We start from the raw sequence: 27059 nt of genomic DNA, 5'->3' as shown, positions 1-27059 counted from the left end.
CACCAAACAACATCCCGTTCTCGTGACGCCTGCGGCAAAAAGGACGTTCCACGTCCGCCGCCAAGGTCTGTGAGTGGTGGCGCTGGCTAACACTCCCAGGGTTCTACTAGGACACATAAATACCCAAGAAAGTGGATGGGAAAACGGCGCCGTGGTAGCTCAATTGGTAGAGCATCGCACGCGAAATGCGAAGGTTGTGGGTTCGGTTCCCATCTGCGGCAAGTTCTTTTTTCATCCACTTTAATTTCCATTAATTTATCGTTTCTTTATTTCATTTATTCAGCACAAGTAATTTCCCCTATGTTGTCCTTGGTGCCAGTGTTTGTTGGCTTCTTATGATATGACTAAAAAATTGGGCCCCTCGGTTAACCCCCTTTCTTCTCGTTTATTTGGGACATTGTGGCGCAGTAAATCGAAAAAAAAGGTGAATCCTTGCTTCGTTGTTTATAGAATTCAGCCCGTCTAACTATAGCTCCGCGCCGTCACAATTCATGCCGTGGTGCCGTAAACATTCTAGTTTTGGCTGTTTTCGTGGAAGGGTCTGATGCAGCACTTTTTTATTGCTCCTTAATGTCCCTGAAATAACTCGACATTCCGTATGTATTCGGTAGCAGTATCAGTAAAATCGTGAACGCATATGGTTGGCCACACTTTAATAAATCGAATACCCGAGCAAGGACGGCGCGATTCATTTTCTTTGATACAGGGAGAAACGGGTCGAGTGCAAGCCGACACTGAATAGGCGGTAATGAGCAGGTGACTGAACCCTTTAATACACAAATCTCGGTGAACGCGTTCGTCGCCGCAGAGGTGTGCGGCTATCGAAGCAAATTTGGTTTAATACCAGGGGACCCACTCTATCCTGAAGTCGCCACTTTGCATTTCAATATCATCGGCTATAGCAGACACCGCATGTGCGACTGCATTCATAGTCCAATCGGCATTACGGTCGACCACCTCACACGTGGCTTGTCTCGACCTTAGGTGTGACGCTCAAGTGGCTAATCACTGAAGACATGTCGTATAGCATAAAACTGACACCTACAATGTCATAAATTGCGTATAAGCGGGAAAACAGTGGTGCCTCGTTTTCGCATAATTGAATTTTATATGCCACAGATAACGGTGCTAAATTTAATTATGTTGTAGTCCTTGAAATCAGCCATTGACTTACATTTACAGGGATGTCGTCGATTGCGGAGAGTCCTATTTCTGGTTATGGTTCCAAGAATTCCGTCTGACTGCACGTAATTATGCGCCTAGCGTTGGTGAACAGCCTTATACTTACGTATTTGGTAACGTTCGATAACCTAATAAATAGTGTGCAGTGTTTATGCCTCAATCACTCAATGGTGCCCTGCTTTGGGCACCATCAATACTCCCAGTGAGGTGTTTTTCCTTCATCTATGGTTGTCAGGCACTGCACATGCTTTGTAAAACATCCTACTGGTACGAATTACACCAAGTAATTAGATGCAGCTTTTTTCGCGCTGCGCTATACGGGTTGACGTTTGCAAGCTGGTAGACGGGACTTGACGGACGACAACAAAGTGCCGGATGGTCGTTGAGGAATTTCATTAAGGAATGCGGTACTGGAAGCGTGAAATACAAAAAACGAACTTGTTGAATTCTAGGGTTAGCGCCCCTCATGTGCTGCTTCACAGTGTGTAACACCACGCTGGTCTTGCAGCTGTCAGCCACGCGGCGACACTGTGGGTCTTGGCCTGCCTGGTGGCCGCTCTCGTCTCGTAGGGTGAGTACCCCACTTCATGGGCCGTGCGTGAACTGGCGTCGTTCCTTAGATGATTGCGTCACAGAAACACGCGCGCATCATGCATTACGTGAAAAGATGTAACCTTGCTTTCACATCGCGGTCGGCTTCAAGTCGTACAAGAATGTGTCCAGTACTAATTTCTCAATTGACTTTTCTACAACCAATAATAACGATAATAATTTATTTCCCAACACGACTGCGGAAGCGAGCAGTAAAAGCTGCCGAAGAAACTTTGGTGACCAACTGCGGGCCATAATATCGTCTGCTTAAAAAAACGGACGCTAAATGTGTCAATATTATTATCCTGCAAGTACATCACACTATATAGAGAAATTGTTGCGAAAAAAATGTCACCCATAAGGAAACTGCCCTGTAATTCTTGTAAAGTAGCGGACTCGTGGGTTTGCATGTGGAGGAAGTAAAGGGCCGTTCACAGCTGAGAGGCATCATGTGTATGGATCGGTTGAGCCGGCTAATTTCGGGGACCATATTTAATTTTAATAAAAAAGTATTTTGCTGCCTGTGTGCCAAGAAAGATGAAATCAATGCGCAAAACACCCGTGTACTTAGATTTAGGTGTACGTTAAAGAATCCTAGATGGTCAAAATTTCCGGAGTCCTCCACTATACGGCACGCCGCATAATCAGAAAGTGGTTTTGGCCCGTAAGACCTCATAATTTAAGTTTTTTAAAGACGAAATCAATCTTAGATCAGCGAGAAAAAGAAATGGGCCCTTACTAAAAAAAAAAAAACATGGAAGCGGCCCGTCAGTCACAAGTGCTTCTTGCGAATTTCGCTGAATCAGCACTTTGGTTAGCTTCCAAAGAAAAAGTGTGGCTACGGCTCTAAAAATACTTAGGGATATAATTCGGGTCAACAACATTGATTCTAATTAATGATTGCATATTATGACCGCTTTAGTGGGGAGAAAAAATCGCAATAACGTAACACAGCACAGAATTGGTCAAAGTCAAAATTTTTTTTTATCCGTATCTGTGAAGATCTTGGTTTTCAGTTTTTGTCAGCCTATTGCCATGAAAGTCGAAGTTTGAGGCAAATATATTTGCCCTAGGCGGCACTAGAAGTTCAGGAGAAGCGCTCAAGTTTAGGCTTATTGTTAAATTAGCTGTATTTAAATAAACATTTTCGAAAAAAAGGCCATCGTCGATTTTTATTCATAGTTATCAAATCAGTTATATGAACTTGGACTAATCGAATCTGAAAAAAAAAAAACATGTTCCATCATTTCTTATGTTTTGGAATTACAAAGCGAGAAATGTGACCAATAAAGGGCAACGCGGCGGCGATATACGGGAATCACGGTTGCAGGTTCCTTCGCAACAATAAAATGCTACAGGTTGTTTTGGTAAGCGAGGATTGACAAAACAGAACACGTTCGGGTGAATACACTTGGACAGGAATCGGAAAGCCAGTGTGTGGGCGCAGCGACGGAACTTTGGAGTGCTTGCTCCAGATATGGAGCGTGCAGTTCATGAGAACCGAAATGGAGAAGCTGCTCAATGACGGAGCGCGCAGCGGAACTTGAGCCAACGCACTGCATGTGGCGCGCATAGCAGACAGTCCGCGCCCTGTCGGGGATGCAATCGAATTTTTGACCTAGGCTCCCCACTCCAATCTTGCAGTGAGTTTATTAAACGTCCATCGGCAGAAATGTCAAGATTGTATTCTGCAGGCACAGGGGTGATCGACTGCACAATTTATTTATGATTTCAGTAAACAGGTAATCGTTTTGCAGCTGAATCAATGTCACGTTCGGCTGATCTGTGTTGGGACTTTCTACTTACGCGCACTAGCTGTGGTACACCACCTCGTAGTGCAGTGTAGTGTTAACCACACCAGAAATTTCGGTGAACGCATTTTTCACACGCCCAGTGGCAGAAAGCAACCACTTCGCATCGACGGTTTACTGACCTCATGCAACATGCGTGGTTGAACGAAATGGTCGATTGCGCTGTCGCTGAAGGACGGATAATGCGCACTCAGAAGCGATGCCTCCAGCGACTCGTCCGTTGTCCTGAAACAGCGCGTGCCTTTAGCAGTTGTCATTACAGACATGTGTCGACATTCTCATTTTCATAAGTCTTTCTTAACCAGGTAACTCACTTTTCCGTATCATCTACACTGAATTTACAGCATTTTCCTTGGGCCAATCGTGGAGACAGTATGTATAGTCTAAAAGTGTGGGTCCATATTGAAGGTAGTGCAGTCTGCAAATGTGGCCTGACCCCGAAGATAATGCGGTAAACAATTTAAGCAGTCTGACGCTCCTTCGCACGCGAGGGGGGATGCGGTGGAGTGCTCTGCTCAGCGACTCCGCCCTGTTCTCACCGCGAACTCACTCAGGAAGGCCTACACTTGGATCGACTTCAACTGAAGAGGTTGAATCGCCTTAATGCCTCTTTCTTTTTTTTGCCAGTGATAGTTTTCCGGGCAGGACCAACACACATTTTCCCGCAAGGTGAAGCACGACGCTACCTTTCGGTAGGAATTTCTTCATCTGTCTTGTCGCTTTGCTCATGTAATGTAATCGTCTGCGCCCGTCATGCCACACCCATAATCTCACGCTAAAGAAAAAGAAGTCGATTGCGTGCACAACAGCTTATAGACTATTCCTTCCTACAGTTGTAGTTCGCGATAGGCACCCCAATGTGGTGTCCCCTCATTGGCCAAGTTATTACCCGGTGTACAGCTAAAACCATTGTTTCCGCATCCTCTACATTCTGCATGATCTATTGATCATCACGCAGGACATGCTCTTAAAGGCCTGATATTAGAAACAAGCACAACAACCCATGCGACAACGCCCCAATGTTCTGTCGCTTCACTCATGCACAGATTTTGCGATTCCTGTCCAAGAACGCGCGGAGTGTTTTCACCACAACATCTTCTGTTTTGCGAATTCTCGCTTTCCGAACCATCCTGTAGCATTCTCGGGTTGCAAAGAAAAGGAACCCGCAACCACGAACACGTGTGTAATCCGTATATCGCAGCGGCGTTACTGTGTATGCGGTCACATTTCTCGCTTTGTAATTCCAAAAGAAATGATGGAACATGTTTTTTCAGACTCTATTAGTACAAGTCAATAAACTTATTTGAGAAATATTAAAGAAAATTGATGATCACTTTCTTTCAGAAAAAGTTTTTCAAATATCGCTAATTTAACCATTAGGCTAAACTTGAGCGATTCTCGTGAATTTGTAGTGCAGCCTAGGGGAAAGGTATTTGCCTCAAATTTGAACGACTTTCATGGTAACAGGCTGACGAAATTTTACAAACCGTGCTCTTCACAGATATGGATGAAGAAAATATCGACGTTGAGCAACATTGCCGAATGCTCCGTTCTCGCGATTTTTTTTTCTCTCCATCAATGCGGTCATACTCTGTAATAATTAATTAGAATCAATGTTCTAGAGCCGTAGCCAGAACACTTTTTCTTTGGAAGCTAAACAAATTGCAAATTCGGCAAAATTCTCAAGTTAAAAAACACTTTCGACTGATCGGGCGCTAACACATTTTTTCGTGAAGACGGATTTTCTCCTCGAAAAAACTAAGATTGATTTCGTCGTTCTTCGCACTAAGACAGCAAACTTATTTTTTGGTCAAAATTAAAAATCGTCACCGGACATGCCCAGCCGAACGTATCTAAACATACCCAGGAAATAACTGCGTGGCTTCGTTTCACGCTCTTTACTTTTTCTGCAGAAAGCTGCTACAAGTGTGCGCACCTCTGAAGTGAAGCGGCTGCCAAGTGATGCGCCCTTGTACATCCTGGGGTACATGTATTGCTGAATGCGCTTCAAGAAAAGTTTCAAAAGTGATTCGGATGAAGTGAAGCTCTTGATGATTTGCGGGTGTGAACATTGCGGCACGTTTGATGTCTTCTGAGGGTGGCCTGCCTCTCTTTCAGATCGCTTATCGTTGAGACTAATCCATTTTCTCCGGCGTTTTTTTAAAAGAAATCACGTTACAGTGTGGTGTGTGTGTGTGCAGCTAAATTTAGGTTTTCGTTGGTAGTATCACGTCAAATTCATATTGCGTGGGAAGACGCTGAAGAGCACAAAACAGGGAACTGTTTGTTTGGCTACTCTCAAAAGGTGGAGACAGCAGACAGCTTCGAATGTCTTACTGTCCCCTGTTTCTGTGGAAGATGCCTGCTCAAGTTAGCGAACGCGGCAGTATAATCGCTACACTCTTATAGGACGGGGCCGTTTTTCTGAGGTGGACTCAACATTTTTAGATGCAGGAACATTCTGATAAACGCGACTATATGAACATGACGCCATGTGTGATCTAAGAAGGCTCGCGCGATAATATACGACGCAGTTTTTATTTGTAATGTTCTCACATCTCTACAGTGGACTCGTGTTAAGAACATTTCGAAGGGACCGTGATCATCTGTTGGTTTTATCACAAGTTGGTCTTAACAAAAGTTGTCCCCAGAGCTGAAAAATCTGTTATTCCTGGGACGCCTAATTGCCCACAACGCAAAATAATAAATTAAAGCGCATTGAAACCAAAAGACTGATGTAAAAAGTGAAATTGATTAGATTTGCATGGCAAACAGCAAACCAAAATGAGTTTTATGCATTGTTGCCTAAGCTATTCAGTCACTGTTGCGTGCTGGACCTGTTCAAATTTGTGCGACCTCTCAAAAGCCGACATTTCACATGTATAGCTTGTTAACGAATTTTAACTACCCCTTAAGTACCTTGTTGAAGGAAGTATTTATCTGGACTGCGTCATATATGCAGCTGGTTCTTGTCACTCCTGTATGCTCCTCTCAATTACTCTTTGCCAAAGCTTGACGTGTCTACGTCATCATTTGCGTAGCTGACCCGAGTAGGAGGCGCAGGTGGCAGCCGCCAAATGAACTGCATGAGCGGTTCGTGTTAGGTGGTTATTATTATAATCATTTTTGTTGCAGTGGCTAAATTGAAACGAGTCAAATGTTCACACATTGTTCCTGATATCAGAAAATTGGGCTCAGCCGAGTTCGTCTTAACGGAAGTCGACTGTATAAGCTAAATAAGAAAAACCTATGCCATGTAAATAATGTGACCTTTAGAATGATCATTTAATGGGAGCCCAAAGGCAAGCGTGGGCCGCGCGTCGCATACACTGCCCTGACGCCCCGCGTGTTTTGTGCTCTTTGTTCTAGAGGACCAATGGCCAGCTGTTCCCGATGCCCATCCTTCGGCTGCTTTTGTGAACCAATAAAACTGAAACATGAGTATGCGGCTGACTTAAAGCCCTCTTCCCAGGTGTTTCAACGGCCCTTGGCGGCGGAGTCTCACAGCAGGCATTGTGTCAACCGATAGGAACTCGTATAAACAATGTCACATCTGCGGAGGGCGCACTCATCTATGAATGGGCTAATACAGGACTAACAGTATCTGGTATCACGAGTCAATGTTCCTGTGATATTGGAATGTGTCGCTGGCGTGGCCTCGTATTATTTATGTGTGTAACTGCTTGCAGCCGACTCCAAGAAATAATGCCTGCGTGCTGTAAACAATGACACAGAAAGAAAATGTAAAAAAAAAACTTTTTTTTTCGTTTTGTGTAGTTTACTGCGCGGTGCTATGATTTTCTAACTCGCCCGGTTTCGGCTGTGTTGTTTCCACTCAGATTGGTGGCATTCAGCCTCTAGAAAAGCTGTTTGCGTCAGTGCTGGTCAGGGACGATAGGCCGGCCTCTGAGGTCGTTTACTGCGGCGTTATGCTATTTGCTTCTCTCTTACCCTCTGTTACAGTTGTGGAAACAGTACGAACATTGATCGTGCCGTCATCGGCCTGATTCGCGTAAGGGCCGCACCCAGGCAAGATTCTAGAAGAAAAAAACGTGCGGCCCTGACACGTGTATATAAGGATGAGTGAAACCTAGTCCTTAAGGGAACACTGAAGGGAAATATTAGGTCGAGCTAGAGTGAGATATCAGGCTTCTGTAATAACTAATTCCTCACTCATAGCGAGCTATTTTGTCAGCAAGAAGGAACAAAATGAGAATGTTCTTCATTGGCATCCTCTTCAAAATGGGGCGGAGACAAACAGTCATCTAACCTGCTTGATATAATCATGTTTCACTATATTCATTGCCACCTAGCATTTCTACAATCTGATGTCGAACCTAACTTTCGTATTTAAAACGTGTATGCTATATTCTACCCTTACCTACGCTTGCAATGATTCCAGTTCTGTCATTGTCGTCCCCGCTTTTTTTCCCGCCAATACTCTAATCGTGTCTACTTATCTCGACTATTGACCAGTTAATCCTTCCATATGTTTTAATCCCGACGCATCTCCCTGGTGAACACTCCCTACGGGTTTCTCCGGGGGAATGTCGTGGCATTCCATTACCATGTGCCGAGTCGTTTCCAGGCTTTATTTCGGAGCACACAGATGCCTGTGGCGCGTATTTATTTGCTCCGCTGTGTGTTTTGCCCAGGCAGCCAGTTCGGGCCTCAATTAGCAGGACCCATTGCGTTATCATACAGAATACACGAAAAACTGCCGCGCGACTCGCCGCTCGAGGCACTTTGCGTGTATTAGTGTCGCTTCACGCTAGGTAATATATTTATGTAGCACGCAGTGAGCAACACAAAGTTGTATCGGGAGTTTTTTATGTCGCTCTACAATTTTCTCATTGACACTTTTTCATATAATTATAATATTTGATGAGGTAATTATTTAGACTAATTATGTAATTAGGCGGAATGCAAAAAAATAATTGGAGTGTCTCCAAGCGACGGCGGATAATATTACTTTGGTTATGTCCAGCTGCGTAGCATTTGGATATGTTTAAAGTTAGGCTCAAGTCCTGTTCGTATAGCTCTAACCGTTTCCCCGCAAACCTGTGTCTCCGGGAATCGAATAGTAACCGTGGTCGAATGTTCAGCGTGTCGGGCTGTTGTGCTAAGAGTTGGAAGTCAACCGTAGGACCAACTTGAGTCGCTAGGTATGTGACACTGTGAACATATATGCGGCTTTTCAACGAACCTCTTCCACGCTTACTTGGAACACCGTGTGCATGTGCTACTCGGTCTGTGCTGCTCTTCAATGAACCTCTTGATACCACCTTTGGACAGTGGGTCAGTGAAGGCCTTCGACGCTAACTCGTAACTAGGCAAATACCACTGAGAACAACATCCTTATAATTTTTGCGAAACTCGCTGGAATCGAAGCTGAACCAAGCACGCATTTTACTGCGATGACGATTAATGGCGCATTTTGTGCAGTGGAACACGGCTGCACTTGGATGGGCCGACTTCGTAATGGGCGATTTCGACCAGTGGATACGGGCCTATAGAAAAAATTTCTCCCGTGCTGGAAAGAATCGAATTTACTACTTGTTTCTCAAAGAACAGCCCGACGATTGTTAAGCAGCGCCAAAAATGCGCATGGGTTGTTCCGCTTTTTATTGAACGTCTTTCACGCCAATGGTGTAACGAGCTGCCCCGGCACTGGGTATGTGCGAACTCTTTGAGCTCTCACCTACTTAACTTTCTGAGTATGTGCTACTTGGTGCGCGGTTAGAGATGGAACAATTCCAGGTGTTCACACTCACCGGCACGCCGCGCATGTTGTCTCGGAGGCCGCTTCGCAGCAGCGCCACTAAATGATGGGCCGGGGAAGAAAACGAGAAAAACCCGGGAGTACGGCGGCCACAAGATCCGCGCATGCACCACCGTGCCATGCATTTCGGAGGCCGCGCTCTGGCTTCGCTGTGGTGCCGCTAGAAGGCAGCGTGTTTATGGGGAAGCTCGGGACCGCTTGTGATGTTATGGCGGATGGGCGTGCTTTTTAGGGCTCGGTGGCGGCGACGAAATCAAGTTTTTGTGCATGCTTCGAGATTGCTTGTTGTTGATATGCTGGTTTTTGTTAGCCTTTAAATAATAATTCGGTAGTTCTTGTCCCTCTTTTTTTCGTGTGCGCGGGTGTGTTTCGTGTACATTTGATTTTGAAGGATAGTCACAGCGTCCTTTCACGCCAAGTGCTTCAGCACGGGCAACCGGTTGGGACGTTAAGTCTTTATAGCCTTTAAATAGCAGCTTGGAAGTGGCAAGACTAATAGCTATTAGTGGTTTTACTGTGTGAGTGTTGGTAGGAAAGTGAGAGCGTGGCCGCGTCGTTGAACACGTGAGAAAACGTGTCATACGTTAAGTCTGTGCGGCATTGATTGCTTTTGAATTATATTGCAACACTTTCAGGATTTAGATCCTGTGCGTATCGGTTTTTGCTAAAAGGCACGCGCTCTGCACTATTAAATTAATATAGTATTATAGTATTTGCAGTAGAAAAAGCCGGGCAATACATGGGAAGAAAGCCGGGAAAGCGTGAAGTGTACGCGGTGTCCCTCAAAGCAGACGAGGGGACGGATGAGAATGGAGAGGGAACCGAGTCAATCGGCACACACTGTGATGTCGATGCGAGGCTAAAGAAAATGGAGGCTTTCCAGGAAGAGCTTGTAAAATAGGTTGAAGAGCTCAAAAATGAGTTAAACTGGGAGCGTGATGCACGGAAGGTAGTGAAAAAAAGGCTTGAAGCAGCCGGAAAAAAGCTGAACAGGGCCGCCATTGTGAACGAGAATGGTCGTGATAATGGAATGCGGTTCCCCAACGTGACAGAAGAGGGAGTGCCAGCAAAGTACGTGGAATGCGGGCAACGTGGTGAGGGGTTAGTTGAAAAGAGCTACACCTACCTTGAGGCCGCCACGCGGAAAAAGCAAGAGGTCATGGATCAATGCCCCTTGTGGAGTCCGAATCACGCTCAAAAGGACCAAGGGAAGGAGGGAGAGGTAGGAGAGGCTGAAATGGTGATTATCGCCGGCGACTCAAACCTGGGTAGGTGCTCAGAAGCAATTGTAGAGAGGGTGAAAAGCGATAAAATAGTGGCGGTAAGGACATGTCCGGGGTGGAGGCTGAGTTCTGTCATGGAGCGAGCAACAGCAAAGCTCGCAGAATATGCCCACGTGCGCAACCTTGTCATAGTAGCAGGTGAGCTAAATGACGTCCTAAACAGGAAAGGGACAGGACTAGGCCAGCGCTTCGCGAAGGGGGTGGACGACTTGCGCGAGCTGTCCCCTCAGGGGCAGATCGTGGTGTGCACGGTGGCGGAGGTGCCTGTACGGGACAGTCACGTACAAGAGCCGTAGGGGCTGCTAAGGAGGCGATATGGAAAATGACCCGAGAGAAAGGCTTCGAGGTTGTCGAAGTAAACAGGGAAGTGAGAAGGTGGGGTGATCTTGAACGAGACGGGATCCACTTCAATTACAGGCTTGCACGAGAAATGGGCTGTCGACTTGCTGGTTGCGCTGTTACTTTTTTAAGGGGCCCACGGGCGCTCAGGAAGCCAGAGTAGGTAGTAATGCAGAAGTTTCCTTAAGGGAAACTAAGTATAGCATCGCCGTCAATAAGAGAAAAAGGAGGAAAGGAAGAAAGAGAGCTTGGCATGCAATAGGCTACATAAACATGTAGGGTGGCAGAAGAAAGGAAAGGTGGGCACAGATTGAGGAGCAGTTATATAGAGAACAAATATGCGGTTACAGAAATGCACCTTACAGACTCGGAAGAGCCGCCAGTGATTGAGAATTATGTTTGGGAAGGGTGTAACAGAACGAAGTCGGAAAGAAAGGAAGAGGGAGTCGGAATGCTCATCCATCAGGCAACGAAATGGAAGAGAGTAAATTCAAGATGTCAACAGCATCTTTGGTTATCAAGTACAATGAGTGGGAAAAAAAAACTTGGCTGGGCGTTACGTATTTCTGGACCGGAAATATATGCACAGAGAAGAATAAAGGGTTAGTGGAATGCACAAGTGCTGGTACTGAGGGTTTCGAGAATGATGCTGAAATTACCGTGTTAGGTGGCATGAATGCCCAGATGCTGGATTTAGATGGCTATACCGACAACAACGGGAAGTCAGTGCTAGATCTTTATGAGCAACATAACCTCGTTATCGTAAATACAGGGCCCAAGTGTGAAGGGCAGATCACGTGGGAATCCAGCAATACCCCATTTATTACTGTCTGATGACAGAAGGAATTCATGATAACTTGAGAGATATGGTCATTGATGAGGTAGGGTACAGCAGCACAAAGACTGACCATAAACGCATTATTCTTAAAATGGGATATGAAGTTGGGAAAGAGAGCAAGGAGTCCAAAATGGCCAGACCAAATTTGAACGCTGAACAAATAACAAATGTAGTCACTTGACTCGAGGAAGAACGTGACAAATAGGCAAGTAAAGAGTGGGAATATAATGAGCTTCTAAATGTAATAATGACAGAAATATGAAAAGAGAGATGTTTGTTGAGAAGGAAAAAAGAAACCGAAAAGCTGGTGGAACAGGGAGAGACGACAAGCGATCGCCGAACGACAGAAAGCATCCCGAGAGCACAGGCAGGCAAATAACGCGCAGTTGCCGCAGGATGAAGTGGCCAGTAAATGGGAAATATTTATTTATTTAGCTTTTATTTATGTATTTGTTTATTCATTTATTCATTCATTCATTCATTTATTGAAATACTTTCGGGACTCGAGGGCACTTTAGAAGGGAGTGGAAGGCATGAAAAACAAGTGTATAAAACACAGAGATGCGACAATTCAGAAAACAAATACAGAAACAACAGTTCACTATGTTACTATGTTACTATGTTACAGCAAAATGCAGATTACTGAAAATAAACAAGATCCGCAATAGCAGATGTAAACAAGTTAATGTCTATAATTGTGGCAATTGAGGTGGGCTGGCGGTTCAAATCGTTACTTGATTTAGGAATGAATGAGTGAAAATATGAGTGAGTTCGAGAAAACGGGACGCCGACTTGATGAAGCTGATTTCTACTGAATGAACTGTACTCTGGCTCGAATAGAAGGACTTTTTTAAGATGTCGATAATGATAAATTTGAGAGTGATAACCGAGACACTTTCCTTCGTAAGGAAAGAAGGGGAAGGCTCAAAGAAGCTTTCATAGCGGACACAGTAGACAGAGGAGTGTAGTTGTGAAACATGAATCTTGTGCTGCGATTTTGTACCGATTCCAAAGTTTGAATGAGACACTCAAGGCCAGGATTCCACAGCGAGCATGCATATTCCAGTTTAGGGCGTACGAGTAGTTTATAGAGTAAGAGTTTTAATGAGGATGGTGCCATAGAGAAATTGCGCCTGAGATAACCTAGCATGCGATTGGAATTGTTGACAATGAAGTTAGTATGTGTATATCAGGACAGATTATTGGTTATGTAAACACCTAGGTATTTATAGCATGTTACGTATTCTAGTGAAATACCTTCAATCTGGTAATGAAAGGCACCAGTGACATAGGAGGCGTTTTCCGGGAAATTCCCATTGCTTTGCAATTATTAGGGTTGAGATGCATTTTCAGGTATTAAAACACTGTAATATATCGTTGATATATATTGTGATATATTGAAGTTGAGTGGAGTCAGTGGTTGAAGAAATTATTCTATATATTCTGTATCCATCGGCACACAACCTAATAAATGAGTTAAAGGAGTCAGGCAAGTCAATGTAGATAAGGAAGAGTAATGGTCCCAGCACAGAACCCTGGGGTACACAGGAGTAAACTAGTGAAGGAGAGTTAGAGTTATTAGCGTATACAAACTGTGTTCTGTTAAGAAGAAGGTTTTCGATCCACGCTAAAAGGTTGGGACAACGTTTAATTGTCTAAGTTTTGGACAAAGCAGTTAATAGTTAACAAGATCAAATGCCTTGGAGAAATCAAGGAATATGCAGTCGATGTAGAATCCACAGTCAATGGGTACGAAAAGGTAGTCAGTGAAAGAGATGAGCAGTGATTCCCACGAAAAACATTTCTGAAATACATGCAGATGTGGTGCAAAGAAAGAATTATTTTCAAGGAAGGTGACCAGATTGGATTATGTGTTCAAAGAGTCTGCACGCAATGATAGTTAAGGGAATCGATCTATAATTAGTAGGAGAATGCGCGTCACCAGGCTTAAATAAAGGAACCACCTTGCCCACCTTCCAATCGCTTGGTAACATTGAGGAATGCAAAGATTGTGTAACTAGTTTAGACAGAATTTCAGATGAAAACACGTCGGTGCTTTTCGAAAACTTCGAATTAGTTTTGTTTACGCCTGAACTAGATGACAGTTTTAAATTTTTATTAGGTTCTGCACACCAACTGAGTCAATCAGTAAAGTGCCCATTGGAAGAAAGCTGATGTTGTATAAATCAGGCAGGAAAACATGCTGTGATCGCACAAAGATCTTTGAAAACACCTCATTGAATGCATCACAACATTTGTCCCAAGGAATAACGATGCCATTTTCATCAAAGATATGTTGGATTTAGAGCCTCCAATAATGTTGCAGAACTTTTTAGGATCCGTAACCAGTAACGAAGGCGATTTCTCGTGAAAAAAGATGGCTTTAGTATTTTTCAGTGCGAATTTATATATTGATTTAGCCACTTGATTACCAACCCAGTGATTTTGCCCGCTGCTATGATTTGCCTTGCGAAACAGTCGGTCCTTCTTACTTAGTTGCTATATTAAGTAATTGTTAAGCCAGGGGGAATCGCTGCCTGCCCTATATGATACCTAGGGGTATGTATTTCTCTGACAGCGAAATGGCTTTTTCTTTAAACCGACCCCAAGTCTCTTCAAGAGTGCATGGAAAGAAATTAGGTAAGTATTCATCTAAAAATGTTCTGAGTTCTCTATTTATGCAAACGAAATTTGCCTTGGATTTTCTGAGGTTTTTTGGTGCTGCCGTGGAGCGGTTTACGGTTCCTACATTCGAGAATAGAATAATACTGTGGTCACTCAGTCCTGGTAGAAGAGAGAGTGAGTGAATTATATCCGGAGAAGTAGTCAGAATTAAATCTAGAATATTGGAACTAGTTGGCATGGTCTGTATTGATTGCGTTATGATTTGTGAGAGGTTGAAATTAGTGCACAGGTTTAGGGATGCTATGGTTTAAGATGACTGGTCTGAGGCAAACGGAACGCTTGCGGACAAATTTATTTTAGGATAATTAAAATCACTCAGTAAGAATATTGGTGAATTCGGGAATCTGATGACAATGTTATTCAATACATCATGACGATAAGGGCAAAATGAGTAAGGGGCATTAGGAGGGCGGTAGCAGCTGCAGAAAACTGTCGCGATGGTTAATACGCACGCATGCACATACTATTTCCAAAGCGGAGGCAACAGGAATGTGATAACTGTGAATGTAATCTGTGATAGAAATGAGAACACCTCCCCTAATCTGTAAACGCGATAAAATTGGTAGATTTAAAAGTATTTTCACAGTTGAAAATTTAATTGTTAGAAATTCTTGCGTTAAGCCAAGTCTCACAAAGTATGTAAACATCAGCGTTACAAGTGTCAATGAGCAACCACATGTCATCATCTTTGTTCACAAGGCTTCGAGTGTTTGAAAAGAGAAAGCCAACAGTTCTAGCAGAATGACGAACACACACTGATTGCCAAGATAAGGAGGAGTCGTTATCAGCGCAAGCTGGTTTCGCAGCCTCGGCATGCGCAGAAGCACCATTTTGATTTTCAAATTTGCATTCGCAGGCACTGTCCGTCGAGGGACGGTAGACATAGCTTTTTCTGCTGATGCACAGCTGGTTGTAGCAAAGTGAGAACCGCTGGCCTTACCCAAAATCATTGTTTTTACGTGCTGCTTGAGTAGCCGGGCAGTAGTGTTCACGGACAGTGACACCCGACGATTTTAGTTTTGATCTATCGGAAAAATGGCCTCTTCAATTTTAAAGCTCGAAAACTTAGCTATCACTGGACGACATTTATGCGGGACAAATCTGCTCAATCTATGTGCTCGGGCGATGTCTTCGTCACCTAGCTGTATGTTTAATGGGGAAATAGCGTCGGGAACTTTTGTTTGAGATTCCGCCGATGATGCAGACTGTTGATCAGAAACATCCTATAAAATTAAATTTTCATCCCATGAGCGATCCTCGAAATTCGTCTAGACGTCTGGTAAAGGCAGTCTTTTCGATGTGAAAAGCATCTGATACTGTACGGGCAATGTCAAATTTCAGGGTAGGATTGTGAAGCAGCGACGTTGGCTTCAACAGCAGTTAATCAATCGCGAACACACTCATTCGCTGTTCAAGATTTCTTTATTTATTTATTGTAGCTTCAAGGCCCGAAGGCGTTACCGAAGGGAGTGGAACTAAACATATAGCATGTGCAGATAACAGGGTATAATAATAACAGGAAAAAAATTAGAAAGTGCGGATTAACAAAAGTATTCTTCAATAGTAGTTCTAAAAGCAGATGTATCGGTTATGTTAACAATTGAGGCCGGCAGATGATTCCATTCATTAGTAGTTTTAGGAATAAATGAATAAAAAAATAGGTTCGTGCGACAGTGTGGAACACTCAATTTATGGCGATGGTCAGTACGAGATGATATATATGCAGGTTCGGACAAAAGGTCACATTTTAATTCCGGATTGTAATAATAAATTTTGTGCAGCAGTGATAAGCGCGCTAACTTCCTACGGCATGAGAGGAGAGGGAGGTTTAAAGTATCCTTCATAGATGTTACGCTTGATGTCCGAGAATAGTTAGTAAGAATGAACCGCGCGCTACGATTTTGTATAGATTCTATGGCATTTGTTAAGTAATCCAAGCCAGGGTCCCATACAGAAGAGGCATATTCAAGCTTAGGACGTATTAGTGTTTTGTATAGAAGTAGCTTTAAGTTAGCGGGTGCCATAGAGAAATTGCGACGGAGGTAACCAAGCGTACGGTTAGCATTGTTAGTGATGCGGTTTATGTGTGTTTGCAAGGAAAAATTAGATGTTATGTGGACGCCTAAGTATTTATAGGAACTGACTTCTTCGTGTACAGAATACAGTGACAGTGTACAGAGTACAGTGATAGTTGGATAGGTTAGACGAAGCATTATTGCGGGAAATCCTCATTAGTTTGCACTTTTGGCTGTTAAGTTGCATTTTCCAAGTGTCGCACCAGTTAGTTACCTTGTCTAGATCAGATTGTAGTGTTAGAGTGTCAGAATTTGATGATATTACTCTGTAAAGTACACAATCGTCTGCAAATAACCTTATGGAGGACGCTACACAGTTAGGCAAATCATTAATATAAATGAGAAAAAGCAAAGGTCCGAGAACGGAACCTTGCGGCACCCCGGAACTGACAGGACAACGTGAAGAGTCAAAATTGTTAGCTGAGACAAATTGTGTTCTATTGGATAAAAAGTGTTCAATCCATGAGATAATGTTACGGTCAATGTTAAGTGTATTTAATTTTAGACAAAGTAATTGGTGAGAGACGAGATCAAATGCTTTAGAAAAGTCTAAGAAGATGGTGTCGATGTGAAATCCATTATCCAACGCGGCACAGATGTCATGTGTAAATGAAATAAGTTGGGTATCACAGGAAAATGATTTACGGAACCCATGCTGACGAGATGAAAAAAATGAATTTGTTTCTAGGAAGTTGATGAGATTAGAGTATTATATGCTCTAGAATTTTGCATGGCACACTTGTTAGAGAAATTGGCCTGTAATTTAAAGGTGAATGCACGTCGCGAGACTGAAATAATGGAACCACCTTGCCGTCTTTAAGGTCCTTTGGTAGTGAGCACGACAGAATAGATTGCGAAAAAATGTTGCACAAAATTATGGATGAGCGCACTTCAGTATTTTTCAAAAATTTAGAGTTAATATCGTCTATTCCTGACGATGACGAAATCTTTAACTTACGAATCAAGTTCACGACACCATCGTAATCAATTAACAAGGGCTTCATCGGAGGAAACTTCATCTTAACAATTTCAGGTAGAGAGGCACGGGGCAACACGTTATTCAAAAATTATTTAGAAAACACTTCATTGAGTACAGAACAACATTCTTCTTGTGGAACAACAGCACCATCTACATCAGTTAACGATATTGTGTTACATTCGGAACCCTTCACAGTTTTCCAAAATTTTTTAGTATTTTCAGTCAGCAGAGATGGAAGTGTATTGTAAAAGAAAACGCGTTTAGCTTCTTTCACTGCGTTTTTAAACAGTGAAGCAACCTGCTGATACGCACGCCAGCTATCAATTGTGTTCCGTTTTTTAGTTTGGTGAAACAGCCGCGTCTTCCTGCTCAAGATACGTTTTAGGGATGCATTAAACCACGCTGCTCGATGCTTACACCGGACAACTCGGAGGGGTATGTATTTTTGTACTAATTCATTAACTTTATTTTTAAAGAGCGACCAGTTCTGTTCAACGCTCCGAGTGTAAAAGTCCGGCATATATTCTTCTACAAAAGCTTCAAGTTGTGTGTTCATTGATGCGTAATCGGCTTTACTGTAGTCTCGAATGTATTTTTGTTTGCTATTGGGACGGTTGACGCTTTCCTTCAGCTGGAAATGAAGAAAAGAATGATCGCTAAGCCCTGGCAAAATACTTAAAGAATTGACAAGATCCGGAGCGGTAGTGAAAACTAAGTCAAGGACGTTAGCACTGGTTGCTGTAGTTCGAGTAGGTTGAGTAATCAGCTGAGTAAGATGGAAATCAAAACACAAATCGAGAAATGCCTTGCTGTCACTGGATGAGTCGGATACAGTTGGCACAGGATAGGACCAGTTTATATTGGGGTAATTGAAATTCGCCATTAGGAAAATGGGTGAGTGTGGAAACCTTGTTACGATGGTATTAAGCAGGTCATGAAGTTCAGCGCAAAACGTAGAGGAAGCGCTCGGTGGCCTATAACATGCGCAAAAAATAACATCACGGTGGTTTATTCTAATTCTTGCACAAACTGCTTCTAAACCGGAAGAAAGAGGAATGTGAAACGAATTGAGCCTGTCGGCCACTGCGATAAGCACGCCACCACCTAATCTATTACCACGGTCACACCGATAGATACAATATTGTTGTTGGCATTCGAATACTTCTTTGTTCGATATTTTTGACGATAGCCAGGTCTCTGTCAAAGTGACAATGTCGGCAGTGCATGTATCGATTAAGAAAGATATGTCATCACGTTTATTTACAACACTACGAATGTTAGAAAAGAGCAGATTAATATCAGGTGCAAGGCGGTATGTGTTCGAGTTTAGCTATGCCGGAGGTGTGTCATACGCAGAAGATCGAACAGCGGCTTGAGAAGGATGCAAGGATGATTCATCAGCTTCGATTCCGGGCTCGATCTCACAGACACTGTTAGTAGATGGGTGGTACATATAAGCCTTCTTTTGATTATCAATTTATTGTAGCGTACTGAAAATGGTTCACCGCTAGCTTTTCCAAACTCGATTAGTTTTTTGCGGGCTGTGCGGGTGGAAATGCAAAAATCTTCACTTACAGTGATACCTGTCGTTCTCATTTGGGATTTTGAGGAAAATATTTCGCTTTTTGTTTTAAAACTAGTGAACTTATTATCGGACGGCATTTATTTGGCGAAAACTTTCCCTGTCTGTGGGCACGAGATATGGCCTCATTCGACAGTTCCATGTTGAGCGCTGAAGAAATTATGTCCCGCACTTTTTTTTCAGAAGCAGCCCACGTTTCTGTCCGGTCATCAGCGACGCCATAAAATATCAAGTTATCGCGCCTTGACCGATCTTCGAATTCATCGAAACGACTGTAAATGCAGGCCGTCTCCCTACCCACAGCCTCAGTCACTGCTCGGGCAACTTCCACCTCGGCACAGTTTTCAGTTGCTTCTAATTTTGCTTCAACAGCTGTCAACCTGTCATTTAAATCTGTCATTTGCTTTTCCAGATTCATCTGAATTTCCTTTACTGTATAAAGTTCTGAGAGCGCCTCTGCATGATTTTTGTCTATTTTAGCAGTAAGTGTCTTCATCAAAGAAAGAAGTTCGTTAGAAGTTTTGCTAGGGTCCTTTTTCGGAGGTCCGGGATTCATTTCGACATCACCCCCCAAAAGCAAAAGTTTCATGACATAAGCACAGTCACAAACAATGCTAAACAGGGTGTGTGGGCATGGAAAGAGCAGCAAGCTAGTATTGCTAGAGCGTTTACAGTGCAAAGGAGGGCCAGGACTGACCTGCATCGAGAAGCGAAGATAGATTTGGAACGCCCGCATCGTAGCCGCTCTTTCCTGCCCACTGAAGACGAACGATGAGAGCCCGGTCTTTAAAGGTAGCTGATCCGATGATGTCAGGGACGATGGCGATGCCGGATCCATGGGAAAAGACGTGACGGTCCAAGCGTTGTCCTTCGATGTGGCCGGGCAACATTGTTCTGGCTGCAGCACTGGGCTGCGCAGGGGTAAGCGGCACCAAATGTCTGATGACGCATCAGGCTGTGGTTGTGGCTCGCCGGGGACGCACATCGATACCATCTGCATCGAGAAGCAAAGATAGATTTGGAACGCCCGCATCGTAGCCGCTCTTTCCTGCCCATGCATTGTTTGCATTTCTTTTAAATCGCTAACCTGCGACAGCACGTGTGCGTGATTTTTATCCATTTTGCCGTTCAGAGCTTTCAGTCTGGCGACAATGTCGGCATTACTCTTGTTGGGAACGTCCTTAGGAGGTCCCGGGTTTAAATCAATATCTCCGCCCAAAAGAAGCAACTTGAGTCCATGGAGACATTCAGTAACAGTGCTAAACAAAACATTTGGGCATGGAAAGAGCAGCAGGTTTACACTGTTTGTACGTTTTCAAAACAAGGAAGGACCCGGACTAAGCTGCATTAAAAAAGCACAAGTCTAGATGTGTCGACATGGCTGCTGCGCTCATGACTACTGAGGAACCAGGCGTGTAGCACTGGGTTCAACGTGCTGCGGGAACGTGATGCCTCCGTCGATGGGGCTGGCGATATCAAGGACAAGGGTAACCTGAACGGAGAGACATTGGGTGGAAGCGCCAGGCGGTGCTGACCCATCAAAGGCGTAGTAGCTGAACAAAGCTCCTCTCTCGGCAGCAATGAGCTCCGCATGCGCTACAGACCCGGCGAGATCGGTCAGATGTAATCCGGTGAAAGACAGCTGGATCCACAAGCCAGTAGTGTATGCATTAAAAACCAGCAGCTTGGGTACGTCCGCATGGTTGCTGCTCACTCATGCCCAATGAGGAACCAGGCGTGTAGCACTGCGTTCAACGAGCTGTGGGAACGTGATGCCTCCGTCGATGGGGCAGCCGATATCAAGCACAAGGGCAACGCGAACGGACACACATCGGGTGGAAGCGCCAGGCGGTGCTCAGCCGGTAAAGGCGTTGAAGGCGTCGTAGCTGGACAACGCTCCTCTGTCGGCAGTAATGAGCTTGACATGCGTTGCAGACCCGGCGAGATCGTATGAGATGTAATCCTGTAAAAGACAGCTAGATCCGCAAGGCAGTAATACCTGCATTAAAAAGCAGGAGCTTGGATACGTCCCAATGGCTGCTGCTCTGTCATGCCCACTGATGAAGCAGGCGTGTAGCACTGGGTTAAACGAGCTGCGGGAACCTGGTGCCTCCGTCTATGGGGCTGGCGATATCAAGGACAAGGGCAACGTGAACGGAGACACATCTTGTGGAAAGGCCAGGCGGTGCTGACCCGGTAAAGGCGTTCAAGGCATCGTAGCTCGACAAGGATCCTCTGTCTGCAGTAACGAGCTGTGCATGCGTTGGAGACCCGTGGAGAACGGCGAGATGTAATCCGGCGAAAGACATCTGGATCTGCAAGCCAGTAGTATATGCAATGATAAGCGGTAGTTTGGATACGTCCGCATGGCTGCTGCGCTGTCATGCCCACTTAAGAACCAGGTTGGAACCACTTAAGTACAGATAATACCATTACATATAGAAACGCAAGCCAGTACTTGCCACCTTTACAGACTATTTCAAAGAATACTTGAGAAACGTACAACCATGCCTTAGTGTATTACTTACTCGAGAAAATGAATCAGCTCATGGCGCAGTTGTTTCGACGGTTTGGGGGTGTTGTTCTTCCGTAATTTCCATTCCATTGAGCAGTGGCTGAACGAAAGCAGAAAACTCTGGCAGCTTGTTGTCTAGTGACCAGTGAATACTTGCCAGAGTTTTCTGCAAGGAATCAGAATGAGAGTCTGTTTAAACTGGTTGAAAAAAGCTTTTATTGGACAACATGTCACATCTTCATTAAAAACAGTTTTCTTTGCACAAGAAATATGGCATCGCTGCGACTCATGGCGTCAAGCGACATGTGTTTGAGCCTCGGAAGTCCAACTACACATATCGCAGTTTCTTGAGCATGCAAAGACAACACATCGAAACATTGTTTTCTTCCTTTAAACACTGACGAAAAGGCTACGTTAAGTAGAAGCAGATGAAATTTTACACTCAATGTGTTCCTTTCTCCAAGCATCTGCCTTTGTATAACATCGCATAACCGCACATGGACATCACGCAATAACCACACAAAATATCATGTGCCCCGATGAAATAACAAATAGCGCACGGCACTCGACATACCAAAGCTGACAGCAAAACAAACTTTCATAGATGATTGTATTGTTTTACATAGCAGGAATTCTGTTACAGTGACTGGATATATTTATACAAACTGTGCACGGCGAACTTCTGTTATTGTATTGAACCTATGTGGGAAGCAGTGTACATACTTTGAGGAATGAATATGCACTATCCCTTACGTACACGAACACATGCCGCTGAAGCACGAAGCTCACAGGAGTAGTTACACTTTCGTGACAAGTCTCCCTCCCCAAAAATGCGTTAACTTCTTTCACATATGCTATGTTGCTATGTACCTTGCATAATAAAAACATATGAGCTACAAAGGAAACTATGTCGGATATTCTACAAAAGCATGGGTTCCGATGGGGTGTACCACTGGGAACTACGTCATTCACTCTGAGCATTACGTTCCGTGCGCCCACAGACCCAACAGAGAGGGCAACATTGCCGACGTCACAATGAGGCAGTCCAGCTTCACAATGTTTCTTATCGAGGACACAGGGAGCACCGCGGACTAAGCTTAATTTATTAGTAGCGTCCCCTGTCCTTGGAGTGCCATCGTCGTTTCAAAGAGCATGTGATTTATTTGTCTGAAGGCAGTCACCGACAGATAACGGCAAGTTCTCGAAATTAAAAAAAAATTTGACTTGGGGAGAGAATCCTTGGCTTCCAATCACATAGTCCAGTGATGGCGGCCCGGGCAGTGGGTTCTAATTTGTTCGACAATGTACAGAAGCATGTGTCGCTTGGAAAACATTGATCCTTCTCTATAGCGTTTAAAGAACATTTCTTGGTGATCAGCAATCAGTTTCTTTAAGTCGCCAACGGCCTCTGCTGTCAAGACCAGAGACAGTATTATTTGAGTAATCTGCGCTAACGGGACAAGGCTTCGCACATGCATTGAATTTTTGGGTAAGAAAGATGCCAGAATCAACAGAAGGTGCAGGATTAGCACCAGCGATGCACTCGCAGAAGTAATAACAGTTCGATCCAGCTCGAACATCCTTGGCCGGTCACTGCTGCTTACCGCTCGATGAAAACAATGTGCTAATGCCATCATTCATTTCTTTGCGGGAAAATTAGGCTTGCCCTTTAACTGCAGTTTAAAAAAAAGTGCTATTTCTTTCGGTAGAATTCCGTCTAGTAAAACATGCATTGTATCTAACAAAACATCTTTTGTCAAAACAAAAAACAGAATAGAGGTCAACGCGGACTCTCCCTTTAATCTAAACTCCTTCGACAGCTCACTTCGGCCTGCCGCGCATGTAATTTGCTTTTAGCTGCTCCACCTCTGCATTTGCCCCGCGTTCCGTCCTGAGAATGCACTCACTAGTCGGCCGTTTGCACCAGACATGTGCGGCAGGAACGAAACCGTGCAGGGCCAAACAATTCTTTAAAACCAGCTAATGAATGTACAGCCAGAGCATCAAGGTCATCAGAGCACCAAAAACGTTTTCTGTGCCCCGGTTTGTGCGAAAGTTCATCCCTTCAGTGCTTAGAGCCTTTAGCACTGTTGTGAAATTATGAAAAATTCCAGACGTGCTGTGTGTTGTTTCAAATGGGAAGTGTAGCCAACTCCTAGCAAAATATGTTGCTTAGCTTGGAGCGTTCATGAGGTGGGAGATTTAAAAGCGATACGTAGAACATACTAAATTTTCCTCGGCTTCCTCTCTTCATACCAATGGGATTTGCTAATTCAATGTCGTCGTAGTAGAGGCTAAGCAGGATAATATTATTTGGCATCTGAAAAATTGGGAGGGAACAAAATCTACTACCGTCACAAAAGTCTTCAAGTATGGGATCATGCTAGCTTTGATGAAGGTTTCTCATGTGGGTGACAATCTCTGGGTGCTTCAAATGATTTGCTAGGAGATCTTGAAGCTTTACAATCTATGCTCTTTTTGTGCCTTCGAGCTGCACTTCAGTTGGAGCCACGTATATGCCAGCCTTCTCGTAGCAACGCTTCCGAAGCCTGTCTGTTTCAATATTAGTTTTGTCTATGGGAAATTGAGCTACGACAAACATATTGCTTACTTCTTGAACGACGTCGTCAATGCATGTTTTCGGACACTTATGTCGACCTTCTAGTCGCCGGCATAGACCCAACATCATACTGGATACGATGCCATAGTTCTTCGGCTGCTGCTCTAGAGACACAGGGACGAGATCACGATCAATTATTGCACCATCTGAATGAACTCTTTTTCGTGGCTTATTACTTTCCGAATGTTTAATCTTGCATCTTCCGTGGTGCTCCTGATAATGTTTCAGAAAGAAATAATTACTTTTACACATGCTGCACACAAATGAAGTCACAGTGCCATTATGTACAGTTCTCGTATGTTGTGCAAACAAACTGAACGCGGTACAAAAAAAACCGCACTTCGAGCAGACATGCTGCCCTACTAGCTGAAATATTTCTCACTCTGTCCGCGCCGACGTCCTAATTTTCAGCTTGGTAGACAATTCGCTCACTGGCAGAAGGCGTGTTACTCGGCTGTGGATCTGCGTTGTTGAAAAACCAAACAGATGTTTAGGAGTTGCGGTCTGGTCCAATCGGTATCGTCACTGCTAGGTACTGTACTACCTGCGGCACTAATTCCGTTCTGAACATAAACATGCTTTCTAGATAGAATATCATGTTAAAAAAACATGATATTAAGGATGTTTTAGATCAAGTATATTTGATGCGCCGTTTGAAGCGATTTCTTTAAGATAAGTCTGAATACTGCACCTGTATCTGCACCTGTATCGAGAGAACATCTTGATGGGTGAGTTGGTAGCTGTTCAATGTACCTATTAAAAGGTACCATAAAAATAGACACAACATAAGAAAATACATACGGACAGGGCATCATTTTATCAAGGAGGTATGCCCAAGGTGGCTTAAGACTTCATTGTACTTATACCAATATGCCTAGATCTGTACAAAAACTTTTGTGCTGCTGTTCTTGCTGTTGGCGATGCGCGCAAGAAAAATAACTTTGAAAAAAGAAGCCAATTAATCGGCTGTAATTTGATACAATTTTCACGGGTAATTGAGTGTCTGATAAAATGAGCTAGCATTTGAATACTGCATTAGCCCATTGATATAGCTATAGAATTTTCAAGTAAAACGCACCAATTGTTACGCTTATAAAAATTAATTGAGCTCCAATCTGCCGCTTGGCAGTGTCTACAAACAATTATCACCACGAAATGGTTGTTGCATCGGATAATTACGTAAGTATGACTGGCTTGCCTAGTTCGAGTTCAGGGGGATGGCTAACTGTAGAAATCTTAAAAGAAGCTGCTAGTTTTGCGATACCTACCTTTAGCTCCGCGAGCTGCTTCAAGCCCATCCGTGGGACGGGCTGCATGACTTGCGGTTGGAGACGGCGTCCGCACGTCTGAAATATTGCATACCGGATGATTCTCCTCCCCATTTGCAGAGCAAGAAGGAAATGAGACTGATTTACTACTTTCCGAGATGTTAAGGTCCGTGCAAGTACCGTAGCAGCTAAAACTAATTCTAATGCCTCTTTACTTGAATGCGGCATTGAATGCAGTTTCACTATGGCCACGCGTCATAACTTTGGGCTAAGGCTAACTCTAAGGGAAACATATGGGCAGAGGTGTCGCATTTACTCAATTTCAACAAGCATTTTTTTGTTCTTGAAGATTTTTGTTGCTTGAAGCCATCCCCTGCCTTAAATACGTATAATAGAAAAATTTCACGGGGCCACAAGAACTCTCCGAATTATGGTGGCGGGAACAGGGCCAATATTTATCATTATACTGTGCAGGAAACTGAGGGGCGGCATACGCTAAGACTGCGCGTCAATGTCGATCTCAAGAACAGCGCCAATGGCGGCTCGCGTGACGTACAATCACCTGCGTCCGAAGCGAGCGTCTATCAGCATAGCGCGGGCTTCCGATTATCTTACGCCTGAGAAAGCTATTTGCCGATGGCAGCAACGAGATTCCATTTAAGTAGAAATTGCACGTTTTTACTTGCCGTTGCTCCCGTTTTCTGCAGGGCGTACTCTCGTCGCGGAAGCAAAAAGAACAATAAAAGCGGCCGAAAGCGCTTGTCATACTTTGCCAGGATGCGCGCCGATTTTTACTCACGTATTCGCCACCATCGTGTCCATATTCGCTCTGCATCACGGTTGAGTGCCGCACAATCGTTGTCACGCTAAATTCGAGTAAATATGTGCAAGCAAATCAAATTATTACCAATATTTGGGGCCCGGAACTCTTGCAACGATGCTTCTGTTTGCACGCTGCTTGTTGGCAAGGGCTGCTGGCTTGGCACTGCACGAGAAGAATACGTTGCAATAGGTGCATCAACACTGATAAGCATTCCAGAAGTAGGAAAAGCAGAGAACGAAATAGGACAGAACAGAGGTATAAATATGTCTAAAAAAAGGGTTTTTCTCGTGCGAAAGCATCAAACGTCCCAATGAGCGAAAACGCCTGGAATCTGTAGCAGCAAAACCGCACGCAAATTCCCATTGACAGCGATGATATACGTGACGAGCTCACATCGGCGGAGCAAAGCGGCCGAAACCGCCTTGGTGGCCCATGCGGCTTCATCGGTTTCTCGTCATTGCAGGTCGCTGGTGGCATGCGACGTTGGCACCCTAAGCTGCTGCTGCTTGCTGTGTCCGGCAGCACATACCGCTGTGGTATTATCGGCCAAAAAAGTAAACGGACCACGGCTTAGGTGGCCGGAGCGGCTGCGGTGGCACACCGGGGCGCTGCTATCTCGCTCCGCACGCTGACAGCGACAGTGCCCCGAGTGACGCCAGACTTCGCCTTCACTCTCACGCGGGGCC

At 44.2% G+C, this 27059-nt stretch overlaps 1 protein-coding gene across 1 annotated transcript in view; it reads left to right on the top strand.

Annotated features, from left to right (window-relative positions):
* The window catches only part of LOC126545897 (protein Skeletor, isoforms B/C-like), a 269421-nt gene extending 262393 nt beyond the window's left edge, over nucleotides 1-7028 (top strand). The window contains exons 8-9 of the mRNA XM_050193940.3: nucleotides 1691-1753; nucleotides 6954-7028. Of these exons, the coding sequence (XP_050049897.2) occupies nucleotides 1691-1752 (62 nt within the window). The 3' untranslated portion in view covers nucleotide 1753; nucleotides 6954-7028. The remainder of the gene's footprint in view (nucleotides 1-1690; nucleotides 1754-6953) is intronic.
* The last annotated feature ends 20031 nt before the right edge of the window (nucleotides 7029-27059 follow it).

Source organism: Dermacentor andersoni, chromosome 1 (assembly GCF_023375885.2).
Source record: "Dermacentor andersoni chromosome 1, qqDerAnde1_hic_scaffold, whole genome shotgun sequence".
In the NCBI taxonomy this organism is placed as follows: domain Eukaryota; kingdom Metazoa; phylum Arthropoda; class Arachnida; order Ixodida; family Ixodidae; genus Dermacentor; species Dermacentor andersoni.
The sequence above is the reverse complement of the archived record's forward strand: the minus strand, read 5'-3'. Positions and strand labels throughout refer to the sequence as shown.